The 12,820-nt window shown below is 41.0% G+C and overlaps 1 protein-coding gene across 1 annotated transcript in view; it reads left to right on the forward strand.

Moving 5' to 3' along the window:
* nyap2b (neuronal tyrosine-phosphorylated phosphoinositide-3-kinase adaptor 2b) overlaps nucleotides 1-12,806 on the forward strand; it is a 20,901-nt gene extending 8,095 nt beyond the window's left edge. Inside the window, exons 4-8 of the mRNA XM_084911600.1 lie at nucleotides 1,991-3,064; nucleotides 8,149-9,438; nucleotides 9,535-9,638; nucleotides 10,471-10,740; nucleotides 10,833-12,806. Of these exons, the coding sequence (XP_084767726.1) occupies nucleotides 1,991-3,064; nucleotides 8,149-9,438; nucleotides 9,535-9,638; nucleotides 10,471-10,740; nucleotides 10,833-10,868 (2,774 nt within the window). The 3' untranslated portion in view covers nucleotides 10,869-12,806. The remainder of the gene's footprint in view (nucleotides 1-1,990; nucleotides 3,065-8,148; nucleotides 9,439-9,534; nucleotides 9,639-10,470; nucleotides 10,741-10,832) is intronic.
* The last annotated feature ends 14 nt before the right edge of the window (nucleotides 12,807-12,820 follow it).

A 12,820-nucleotide genomic window follows, 5' to 3' on the forward strand; every position in this document is an offset into this window, starting at 1 on the left:
ATGCCTTGTGTCAATGTAAGACCAGTTTAGAATAATTTAACTGAACATTATTATCCCAAGACAATTTTTCTTGCAACAAATGCAAGCTGCACAGTACTGTCTCAGGGGGAAAAAAAAAATCACAATACATGCATTTTGCAAAGTTAAACTGATAGAGTTTTCAGGTTGCATTAATAACAAAAAGATTTAGAGTTTGCAGGGAGCATTGACTCCATTCCAGTTTGGATGCTTTGCTGCCAACGTGATGTTTAGGGAGTCACCCTGCCTGGCTCAGATTGGTGGGGATCACTATGTGCGCACAGATCTTCCTGGGCACCACGGCAACCATCTCACAGAAACAAGACCCCCTGCAGCCCAGCCAATCCCAGCATCACTGAGCAGCTTGGGCCAATGAGGTTCCAGAGATGCTGAAAACTAAGGCTTCTGAGCCAATCAAATTGAGAGTGTGGGGGTGTCCCTGGCTGAGGGGAGGGTTGCGTGCTCTGTAGCTGGCGCTTTAGTGGTAAGGGGAGGAGCTTGTCAGAGTAGAATTCATTCAGGAGGAGCGATTGACCTAGATTCATTTTCCCCAGGAGTGGGAGGGGGGAGGGTGCTGCGGGTAAACACATCCGCTGCAAGGGGGAGGTGGGGTAGAGGGAGCAGTGGAGAGAGGAGAAGAGAAAGGAGAGCGATGTTTTGAAGGGGTGGATTCATCATCCATGCTGAAACAGATCTCAGCATTAACCATGGAAACCTGCTAGTGTAGTAATGTAATTTGCTGCTGTGGAAACGAGGAAGAGGAACACCATTATGTGCCCATTACTGCCCGCACATATATACACATGCATGCACATGCCCACACAAAGACAGGAGAGGAGCATATGCAGGAATCTCAGTATCATAGTCCAAAGAAGCACATGCCAAAACACATTTGGGCTTAACCAAATCTTGTATTAACACATTATTAGCAAGTGTTAATTAGGAGAGAACACCAGCCCAAAAGACCCAAGCATCCTCTGTTCAAATTAGTTTATATATATGATCGTGACTAAATGTATAGCATGCAAAAAGCAGGACAAAATTGGATGTTTTGTTTTAATTTGTAGTCTTTACTTTTGGTTCTCGCACTGGATCATAAACCTAACATTGGATTCATTTTTTTCTCAAATAATATTATAAACAAGAGACATTTTTATCAACGTGCAATACACTGTATCCAATTTTTTGCAAAAAAAAAAAAGGTAAAAAAAAAAAATAGAAAAACAAAACAAAAACAACCTAAACTGTGAAATAGGTACATATCAGTCCTAATTCCTCTCTCTTAAGGTGTCGGCATCTTTAGTGTGTGTGTTTGTGCGCCTGTATGCATGGAGTAGGGGTGGTGAGTCATACAGTTACTGGAACTAGGAGTGTGTCTCGGCCATCTGCCACATGAATTATTTAAGGTATAAAATTTGCAGTTTTAAAAATTTTAGACATACTCCAGCTCTTAACCACATTCATCTCCCACTACCTGCCAGTGCGAGGGACACTTCTATCTAAACATCTCAGTATTTGACCTAGAAATAGACTCAGAGCAAGTTGGGAGCATAGAGCTATGGCTACTCTCTGTAAGCTACTGTAGTGGTACCGCAGTGTTTTCTACAGTACTAGCTGTACAAATGCCTCTCCGCACCACATCTAAAGAGATTCGCACTGCAAAGCTACGTCACCACTATCAGAAAGAAGCTCAACAGTGTGTGTGACCCAGATAGTATACTCGCATGCTGCCATATATGTGACCTAGAAACATGTATATGCCTCAACTGTTCCCACATATCTGACTCAAGATATTGCGCTGAGCAGCACATATAGACCTACAACTGACCCACATTAATAATTAATGACAAATAGATTACAAAAACTTGAATTTCACCCAATTCAGTAATCTATTATATATGACTCTATAATTATTTGACTCATACCTCAACAAATTAGATCTTAGACTTTTTCTCTCTCTCTTTTTGAGCAGTTCAGGGATGCAGTGAGGACTGCAGGAGGGTGCCACCACCCAAACCCAAGAGGAACCCCAACACACAACTGAGTGTTTCCTTTGATGAGTCCTACATTAAGAGCCATGGAGGCAGTGGGGTTTGCCCCTCCAAACCCCTCCACCATGTCACTTCCCCTAACGAATGCAACCCATCACCTCCTCAAAGTGATGAAAGCCCTACTGATGACTGTGAAGACGAACCTGTCTATATAGAGATGGGTGGGATTGATGTTGGAACGCGAGAACCCTTGAAGAGTGAGGATGAGGAGCCAGATGAGTCTGTGTATGAGGAGATGAAGTACCCAGCTCTGGATGACATGGAGTACCGCACCGACCCTGTAGGATGTCGTTCTGCGTGCCCTACCCCGGCACCCTATGAACCTGAGCCTCTCAGCCGCTGCTCCACACCTCGAAACATTCCACTGTGTGACATTCCTGCACCCTTCCCCAATTTACTCACTCATCGACCTCCACTGTTGGTGTTCCCACCAGCGCCTGCCCAGTGCTCGCCTAACTCAGATGAGTCTCCCCTCACCCCTTTAGATGTAGCCAAATTGCCCATGCTGGAGAACCAGTCATACAGCAAATCTCCCACCTCTTCCACTGAGCCACCCTCCTCCGCACACATCCGTAGGGAGCTCACAGCCACCCCAACTCTCACTGTCTCTGGACGCTCCTCTGCGCCTCCTCTGCCCTGTACCCTTTATAAATCCTCATCATCATCTTCCTATCAGCGTAGCCACTCTGCTTGTCCGTCGCCAGTCAGCATGGGTCGCTGTCTCACCCCTCTCAGCCTCATGCGTACACCTCCCTTTGATGCTCCGATGCCATTCCCTGGGGGTCTGCCCCGAAGTGCTTCTGCTACACCGCATGGAAAAGGCTCGCCACCTCAAGATGGTGTCGGACGACTTCACGGGTCTATGCAAAATGTATCAACAGGCCGCTCAAGGACACCCACCAGCCCTCTGGATGAACTAACCAACCTGTTTACGACAGGCAGGAATATGCTAAAGAAAAATTCCAGTGGAAGAAAATCCAAGGAGCCAGGAGAAAGTAAGTCTTACGATTATGAAATGTAGTTACAAAAAGATACTAATTTAAAGTATTGCAAACTTTCTGGTTTCCATATGAGTGTAGATAGTTTGCAAACCAAGGGCGTAGATTTGGTTTTGGCATTGGTGGGGACGGATGATTCAACCACCGAACCCTGCCCTGTTTCTTTTTTTTTCCTTTTTGTCTTTGCTTCTTGATTAAAAAAAAAGGAGAAATATACTTGCCTACATATGCTATTCTACATGCTTTTAAACCATTTAAAATTGCAATTCATAGTTTTATATGTGAATTATATAATGTTAAATTACTATTAAGCAAATGTATTTTAGGCTTTAGTTTACTTCAGCCATATTCCATATAAATCAGGTATCATACAAAAATAAAAATAGCTTCAAATACAGTCATGGCAATAAAAGAATATGACTTTAAGGACTTAACAACATTATTTCAGTTATAGTACACCAACATCTCTTATACATTAGCACTAAGGGAACACTGAATGACCTGGTGGTTTTTGTCCATAAAACTACTCATCTAAGATTACCACAAAGTAAAAGATCTCTCAGCAAAATTATGCAACATTTTAGGCACTATTGCCCCGATCAAATCAGTGAGCTGGGATTTTTTATTCTAAACATGAACTACTGTTACAGCAACACATATGCACTACTGGTTCCCCACACAACAACTCAATGTCCACTATGTGAAGCAGGCAAACACATGCCTTCTCCTCTCGTTAATCTATAGCACCAAATCATCAGTCAGTCACCTGTGACCTCGCCTCTTCACCTCTGTCCGAGCGACAACATGGCAGAGCTGCCTCTGTCACCTGATAAATACCAGTGAGACATTCCAAATACATGCAGTCACACATGTGCTTCAAATACAGTCATGAACTATCAAGTCATCATCCAATTTCACCTGTGATCTTGTGTCACCGTTACTCTCTGAGCTTTGTGTTGGTTCTTCTGTCACCTGACAAATAGGACATACATGACAATAAGAATAAAATGTGTAGCTGCTTCAGTGCTTCTGTCAATTTGTGCAGATCTTGACTCATCAGTAATGTTTGTAGTGTGAGTGCATTTTTAAAACAATTTGTGCAAACTGCACTACAAGGTGGAATATTTGCAAAATCATGACTACCTCGTGACATTTTGTCTCAAAAATTAACCCTATGAATATGTCAGTGCCATTAGGATGAAATTATTGTGTCACCAACATTTTAACGTTAGACATATAATTTTAACAGCCTCTGTAAACGAATATCCTGGCTTGCTCGAGGCTGCCGTTTTGTCTGACACTTTCAATCAAAATTAGAAATGCTACTCTGGGAGACTGAGATAACTAATAGTGCTGCCTGCTGTGCAGTTAGTTTCCAAAACTCCCTGAAAAGCACAGCCAATCACATTGGCCATATTTGTCACATGAGGTAGGACTCCAGTAGAGAACGTAATTTAACTCTTTCTGCACCGCTGGGTGAATGAGACGTTGACAGATCGTTTTTTTTTCTTACTATCGGGTTTGTTTTTCTTTACTCGAAGAGATCAAATTATTGGTGGGGACAATTCAATAATCGCTGGATATTGGTGAGGACACGTCCCTTCCGTCCATGCCAAATCTACGCCCTTGTTGCAAACACATGCCCATTAAACAGTTTTTCCACCCTGTCTACTGTACACACATTTGTTTCATGAGAATGACAGATTTAGTTAGAAAGCAGCACTAGAAAGTAGGATAACAAACTGAAGAGCAGAGGTAACATAGAAGTGTGTCACTGGGCAGTGTGCACCGTGTTCGTGTAAAGAGATTTAGCGGCAGTAAACCTGGCAGCAAACATAAATAAACACTTTTTAATTCCTTAATCAGTCCACATTTAGGGTTAACAAGTTTGATCCTGCAAAATCACGAGTTTGTGCATTTAATGCATCGCTTTCACAGCGCGATGTTTGCAGGGCACTTTGCAGTTTGCGTTTGTTTAATCTAGACCTGCCAAGCCAAGTCTGATACAGATCGTATGATTTAATCTGAGAGGATTAAAGACTAAAGCGGGCCGTAGGTCTCTCAAACCAACTCATGGCATTAGGCCATCAGGCAGCATTACTTTTAAATATGTAAACATCAACATTTAAATACAGATATTATGCCACACTCAGGAAGACGCTGCCAAAATATGTGCGGTCGGGTAGGAAAACAAACCGATTGCTGCACAAATTGAATTTACGAAAGGAGAAAGATATAAAAGCAGAAACTATTTCTGAGTCTGGTGCCAGCAGCATTATCAGTCAGTCACAAATTGGCCTTCTCATTCTCAAGCATATTGCAACCTTTATTTTTCTGTTAAAATTGAAGTTGTAAACATGAACATTGTGAAACTCAATGTGCTTACTATTTAAACTGTACAAAAACAGAACAGGATGATTCACACATTCTTGAAGCTTAGATTCATTTTGTAGAGGCATGTCATACTTTACTTGAGAAGGGTCAGTAACAAAGTCAGATGGAGTATGTAATCATATACAGTGAAGATGACATGCTGTTTAACCCTCAACTTCACATAACTCTCCTCATACCCGAGTTTCACAATCTGAAAGAATTTAACAACAATTTAACAGCTGAACAGTTTTCTTTAATGTAAATACCACCAAACACAGCATTTATGCAAACATCATAAATCATGAAAAAAAAAAAAACTACAAGGAATCCACACATCCATCCTTACTCAGTGCTCTTAGCAACTACAACATAGCAACAGTGGAAGGAGGAGAAATCCCTGTTTCTTATTCGCAGATTCCCTCCCCGTGGGTAATGCAGCCAATCACAGCTCAGGGCACGTCAGACTACAATGCATGCTCCTGATAGAGATGTTATGCCTCTGAACTCTATCCTACACCTGATCACAGGATTTCAGATTCCCTTTTCTGTCCAATCAGCACACACATATGTAAGCCAATCGGGCAGCTGGAGCAGCTGTGCAGATGGGGACGGTGGACGCTGAGAGAATTTATGATTTCTTGCCATTTTGACTGTAATGAGATATACATGTTCATGCATGTACCAAACTGGTATACATTTTCTGCTTTTTCCAGAGATTGTCATTATTAGCTGCTGAATAATGTGCTTTTAGTTAGAGACTGCATTTAGATGCGAGGATTACCCTTTGATTTCTCATCAGTGAGATTTTTGGTTTAGTTGGTGCAAATGTCACATATGTTGTGTGTTGTGAACATGAAGGTTATGAAGGAATGGAGGATCATTTTGTTCTTTCCCTTTCTAAGGCAACAGGGGCAGCAACAGCTACCCTGACCCACTTACCAACTGGTTAATCACCACACTTGCTCTCTTTTACCCCCCCCCCCATACACACATCAGCATAAAACTACACATATGACGCATGCAGGCATGACAGGGGATGCTTCCACAATGTATTGTAGGTTAAAGCTTGTATGGAAACCATCCAGAGACAGGCTCAGATCAGTGATGCATATATATATATATATATATATGTAGATAGATAGATAGATAGATAGATAGATAGATAGATAGATAGATAGATAGATAGATAGATAGATAGATAGATAGATAGATAGATAGATAGATAGATAGATAGATATCTCTGTACGGTGGTACGATAAAGTTTTTTGCCCCTTTCCTAAATAATTTTTTTTATGTTGATCACACTTAAATGTTTAAGATCATCAAAAAAATGATAAATTGAAGTTTCTAAATGAAGTTGTTTATTTTTAAGAGGACAAAAATCTAAACCTACATGGCCCTGCTTGAAAAAGTGATTTTCCCCTAAACCTAATAACTGGTTGGGCCACCCTTAGCGGCAACAAGTACAATCAAGTATTTGTGATAACTGGCAATGAGTCTTTTAAAGTGCTGCAGAGGAATTTTAGCCCACTCATTTTTCCAGAATTGTTATAATTCAGCCACACTGGAGGGTTTTGGAGCATGAACCACCTTTTTTGGGTCATGCCACAGCATCTCAATTGGATTCAGGTTTCAGGACTTTGACTAGGCCACTCCAAAGTTTTCATTTTGTTTTTCTTAAGCCATTCATAAGTGGACTGGCTGTCTGCCAGATGTAATAAGATATACACCTTGCAAAAAGTTCAACTTTTGTTTTGTGGATCCACAGAGTATTTTCCCAAAAGACTTGGGGTTCATTAAGATGTTTTCTGGCAAAACTGAGAGCAGCCTTTATGTTCCCTTTGCTCAGCAGTTGCTTTTGTCATAGAACTCTGCCATGCAGGGCATTTTTACCCAGTCTCTTTCTTATGGTGGATTCATGAACACTGACCGTAACTGAATCAAGTTAAGCAAGTCAGTTACATTGTCTTTTATTTGTTCCTGAATTTCCTTGGACCGCAGCATGATGTCTGACTTTTGAGGATGTTTTGGTCTACTCCACTTTGTCAGGCAGGTTTTATGTAAGCGATTTCTTGATTGAGAACAGGCGCAGTAGTAATCAGGCCTAGAGAAACTGGCTAGCGAAATTGAACTCATCTTTCCAAAGATGTGATACACCACAGTTAATTTATCTTATAACAGGAAGGGGCAATCTTTTTTTTTATCAAGCAGGGCCATGTAGGTTTGGATTGTACTTCCCTAAATAATAAACACCTTCATTTAAAAACTTTGCTTGTGTTATCTCTGTCTAATATTTAAATTTGTTTGGTGATCTGAAATGTTTAAGTGTGACAAATGTTAAAATAATAGGAAATCAGGAAGGTGGCAAACAATTTTCACACCACTGTATATGTATATGGCTTTCAATCATTTTGTTTCAACTCCAGAGGTTTACAACTCCTACCACAGCTTCTTAAATGGGTAGTAAGGGACACCTAGTGGATAATTGTTTGCATTGCAGTAACAAGTCTGATTCTGATGATACTCACAGTTTGTCCCACTGTTTATTATTATTATTATTATTATTACTATTATTATTATTATTATTATTATTATTATTTGTGTGTGTTTTTTAATCCAGTTTATTTTGATAGGTACATCAAAAACTGAATGTCTATTGATTTGCCTAATTATGTGTTTTTTATTTTTACCCGCCTTTTCTTTGGCAGCTGAGTCCAAAAGTAAGTCTCACAGTGAGTCAAAGCGAGAAGGCAAGGAACGTCACAGTCACAGCAAGGAGTCCAAGCGTGAATCCAAGGAGCGTCACAGTAAAGAGTCTTCACATAGAAAAGACAGAGACAAAGACAGAGAAAAAGACAAAGAGAGAGGAAGCAGCAATGCAGAGCCTCTGCCCCACAGACGAAATAGTAAAGACCGTACTTGTAGCAATGTAGATGCACAGCTGGTTCGCAGGGATAGCAGGGACCAGGCCTGCAGCAATGCAGAGCCCATCCCTGTGAGGCGGGACTCCAAAGATAGGGGCAGCAGCTCCATAGAAACAATCCCTTTGATAAGAAGAGACTCCAAGGACAGAGGGATTAGCAATGGTGACCTATTACCAAGGAGAGACAGTAAAGATCGAAGTGGGGGACATGGAATGGAGTCTTTGCTGAGACAGGAGAGCAAAGACAGAGACAGACTGCTTGATCAGCCACCTGAGCTGTTGCCAAGGCAAGACAGCAAGGAAAGGGCAAGAAATCCTGTAGACTACAGACATGAAAGCAGAGAGAGACTGGATCAGCCACCTGAACTCTTACCCCGACAGGATAGCAAAGAGCGAGCCAGAAATGGTGTGGACTCAAAGCACGAAAGCAGAGATAGGCCCCCTGAGCTTCTTTCCCGACAAGAGAGCAAAGACAGGGTTAGAACCGGACCAGAATACAGGCATGATAACAAAGACCATCGTCCCGATTTATTACCCCAACAGGAGAGCAAAGAGAGAGAAAGGAATGACACGGAGCACAAATATGAAGGTAGAATAGATCAGCCACCAGAGATCCTTCCCCGACAAGAAGCATCCAGAAGCAGCAACAGCAGGGACAGAGTTGGTTCCAACTCCGAATCCAGGTATGAGGGGAGAGATCGAAGCTGCCACAATAGTGGAGATCTTCCTCCTCCTCCTTTACCCAGGCAGGACAGCAAAGATCTGAGCAGAACTGGCCTTGAAGTGAGGCGGGACAGCAAAGACAGAAGTTTGAATGGCTCAGAGCATCATAATTTTGACATCAAGAGCACCAAGAGCCCTTCATCAATGGAATACAGGTGTGATAATAAGGAGCGTGGATACAGATCAGATGGCACCCCCCGACGAGATAACAGAGCAAATTACAACACAGACCAGTCAAAAGCACAAGAGAGGAATGGCAGCACAATATCAGGACAGCATTCATCAACAACAACACCCACTCACCACGGAAGGTCATCAGGTAGCCCTCCGATGACCATGGGAACAGGAAGTGGTGAGTGTTAGGACCTAAATTTTAAGGCGGCATTAGACAATGCATATAACTATTCAAATGGCATACTACTAAATGTGATTTTTTATTCCTTTGTAGATCTGAAAGCAGCATCTAAGTATGCCCGCTCACCGTCTAAACCTGCTAATCCTTCCCCAGTGGGAACTCCACAAAGGAGGGCAACAGAGACACATCAAAGTCAGGTATGCATATCTGGTTTGGCCTTTCTTTTGTTTTGTTTTGTCTTGTCTGTCTCTTTACCTGAAGTGTCAGTTTCTTATAGGTCCTGAAAACTTATTTCTTAGTCTGTTATGGAACAGTTTGGACTGTTTAAAGATATTTTGTTCTAGTTGGTTTTCAAACTGGTGTGAGGATTCGAAATCTAAGTCTTTTATCTCGACAATTTAAATTAACTGACTATTCAATTGACTGACTAGTTAACTATTTGACAAAACACTAATTAATAACACTGATTAATTAGGCATTTTTCATTAGTAATGTGAAAAATCTTCAGTTTATTAAAACATAGTGGTTACAACTGAAGATTTATTTAAAAAAAAAAAAAAGTAAATTGTTTGCAAAGACAGTGAAGAGAAATCCACAGCAGGTTTCAGAACTTTCAGGGAGATCTACATTATGTTTAACTCTTCATCTTCTGCCAGATATATCAATTGTATTTTTTTTAAACTGATTTATTAAGTCATAGTGTAGGGTGAAGTTCATGAGTAAGGGTGCTCCTAGCACAGCAATTTGGTGAACATAATTTTTGTCAAAATCATTTTTCTATTTTTTTTTTCTTTTATTACCTAAAGCCGGGAACACATAAATGGGTTTACCATTCTCTCCATTAAAAATGATCAGTACTGGTGAGACGCTGGGTTACACCAAATCAAATCAAAAACCACACCCATCCGCCCCTGAATTCATTTTTTGTGTTATATGATCACTTAGTCAATTGTGAATGACATCAAAAAGAAATTCTAGAAAGAGTTCATTTGTATTTATTTCACGTGGTATGTTAAATGTGTTGCTCAGATGCCCCAGATGCCATGGATATGTGGAGACACCACTATGCTAGAGCAAATCGAGAGGAAACGCACCCTATGCATGGAAATCCGTTCCAGACAGCATCCGCACTTGCAGAGATCTCTGGAGAGGCCTCCTCCTCCTCTGCCAGACAGGAATGAGGACAGGCACCAGGAACGAAGTCAGTGCAAGCAGGAAAATACATCTGTCCTTCCAAGCTGGGGAAAAAACGGCGGGACCAAGAAGATCCGTCCTCCTCCATACCCCACCCAGACAACGGTATTCTGGGATACTGCCATCTGACATTTACAAGGCATTTCGAACACATAACCCACAGTTAACCATTCCCTCTCCTCCCTAAAACATCACAGGCTTCAGGGCGGCAGCTGAGAGGACAAGAGGGATGATGCTCACTGATGTCAAAGGACAATGGTGGTTACCACAGCAATATTTCTGCTTGTTCAGGTTGTCATGTTTCTTATCATCACTGGTGATATTTGATATTTTTCTATTTCCTGTGACTGGACTCCTGTAATGTAATTAGTAGAGTAGATATTTGATGATGAATAGATATTTTCTAAATGACATGATGGGGATCAAAAGGAAACTTAAATTATGTATAGTAGATGTAGATGCAATCTAATATTTGTTTTTATGTTATTTTTGTTCAGGTTATTTTACATTTCAAAACATAATCTATCGATACTTGTACTGTAGTTGCATAATTTTCTTATGCCAAGCGCTTTTTTTGTTTGTGCTTAAAAGCACTAAAATGAATGGACTATTTAATTCTGTCTATATATACTTTACATTTTCACTGTTGTATTGTAAGTTGAGGAGTTTACGTCGCCGTGCTTTAGATTCCAGGTGTCTCCATGCCTGGTCCAGGATGTTCTAGAATGTACAACAGCTGGTCCTAGAACAGAAACAGGAAACTACTTGTGCTTCAGTTTGTATTTAACAGTGAGAAACTGTGTGGTCACTACGTCAAAGCCTTTTAAAGCTGTTTCGCAGGAAAGCCTGTTGGCATTTGTAGAGGACAGAGATAGTGTGTAATGTTTTTTGCTGTATTCTAAAATACACTATGAGGGCAGGGTGGGGAGGTAGCAAATTAGAACATACATTATAAACAGGATCATTTTCCAAGACCAGCCAAAGCCTGTAAAAGCGAGATATGGGTGTGGTTGCACTTTGGATGCTTGGTTATTTAAAATGGGATTAGTGGCAATAGCTGGCGAGTACCAGCATCTTTACATTGCCATGCACACTGCAAAGCACCGTGACAGTGTAAATACTTGACGCCAACGACCAGCCCGTACAATCAACACCTGAGCTTTTAGATTTCTTAATTTCACTGCAGATTATAATAGCCATATGCACTTGCTTAAGAAGTAACTTTCAAGTTTATGCTTATATATATTTTTTGAAATTGTAAGGAATAGTGAGTCGTGCCATGTAAGTTTTCATTTATTGGCTGAAAGGTAAAGCCTCAGGAGAATGGCTGGGTGTGTGACATACACTCATCTATATTTGGATGTCTCTGACAATGTTTCCAATCCAATTCAATGGCTGGCAACCATTTTAGAGATCAAATTATTGAAGGACCTATCACATGACAACAGCTCTAAGCTGTCAAAAATGACGGGGAGGGGTTGCACAAGGGCCTGCAAGTCTGTCAGGCTACAAAAAAATAAGTGAACTGCACTAACTCTCATCTTCCTTCACATTAAATCAGGCTGGTTACATACACATTCATCTCCCCCTGCTCTCTCCCTCTACCTCAACCTCTTATTTGCATGAATTCAGTTGGTTCTCTTTTGCACATTAAAAGGCAATGTCAACATTGCCAAAATAGTATGGGTTTAACAACAGCCCCTAAAGTGCAAGTGCAGTACCCCCTCTCTATGAGAATCAACGATTCAGAAACCTTCGTTGGTACCAGTATGCGTGTGAGGGAGAGAGCTGTGCGCGTGTGTGTGCGTGTGTGTGTTTATGAGTGTGTGTGCCAGGCTACACTGTATGCAAGTTGCTAGTTTAAAAAAAATGATTGTCTTAAGACATTCACTTTGCCCTCATGATGTTGGTGGGTGAAGGTTGGAAATGTAACAATGATGATGATGTACAATCTTTTTGTGTGTATAAACGTGCACTGTGAAAAGGTAGAGAGAGCACCGCACCGTCAGTCCTCTGTCTTATTGCACTGAGTGTTCTCTTGTTTTGCGTAATAAAAAAAAAAAAAGAAAAGGAAAAAACATGTTTGAGGAATAAAGTACTGTATTCTGATTGTCACTTGGGTTCTGTTGAGAGAAATAAATAAATATGGACTTGAAACCTGCTATGGAAAATGTGCATCCTGTCA

This window comes from Perissodus microlepis, chromosome 18, assembly GCF_051167445.1.
Source record: "Perissodus microlepis isolate ML-2025 ecotype Zambia chromosome 18, ASM5116744v1, whole genome shotgun sequence".
Classification (NCBI taxonomy): Eukaryota; Metazoa; Chordata; class Actinopteri; order Cichliformes; family Cichlidae; genus Perissodus; species Perissodus microlepis.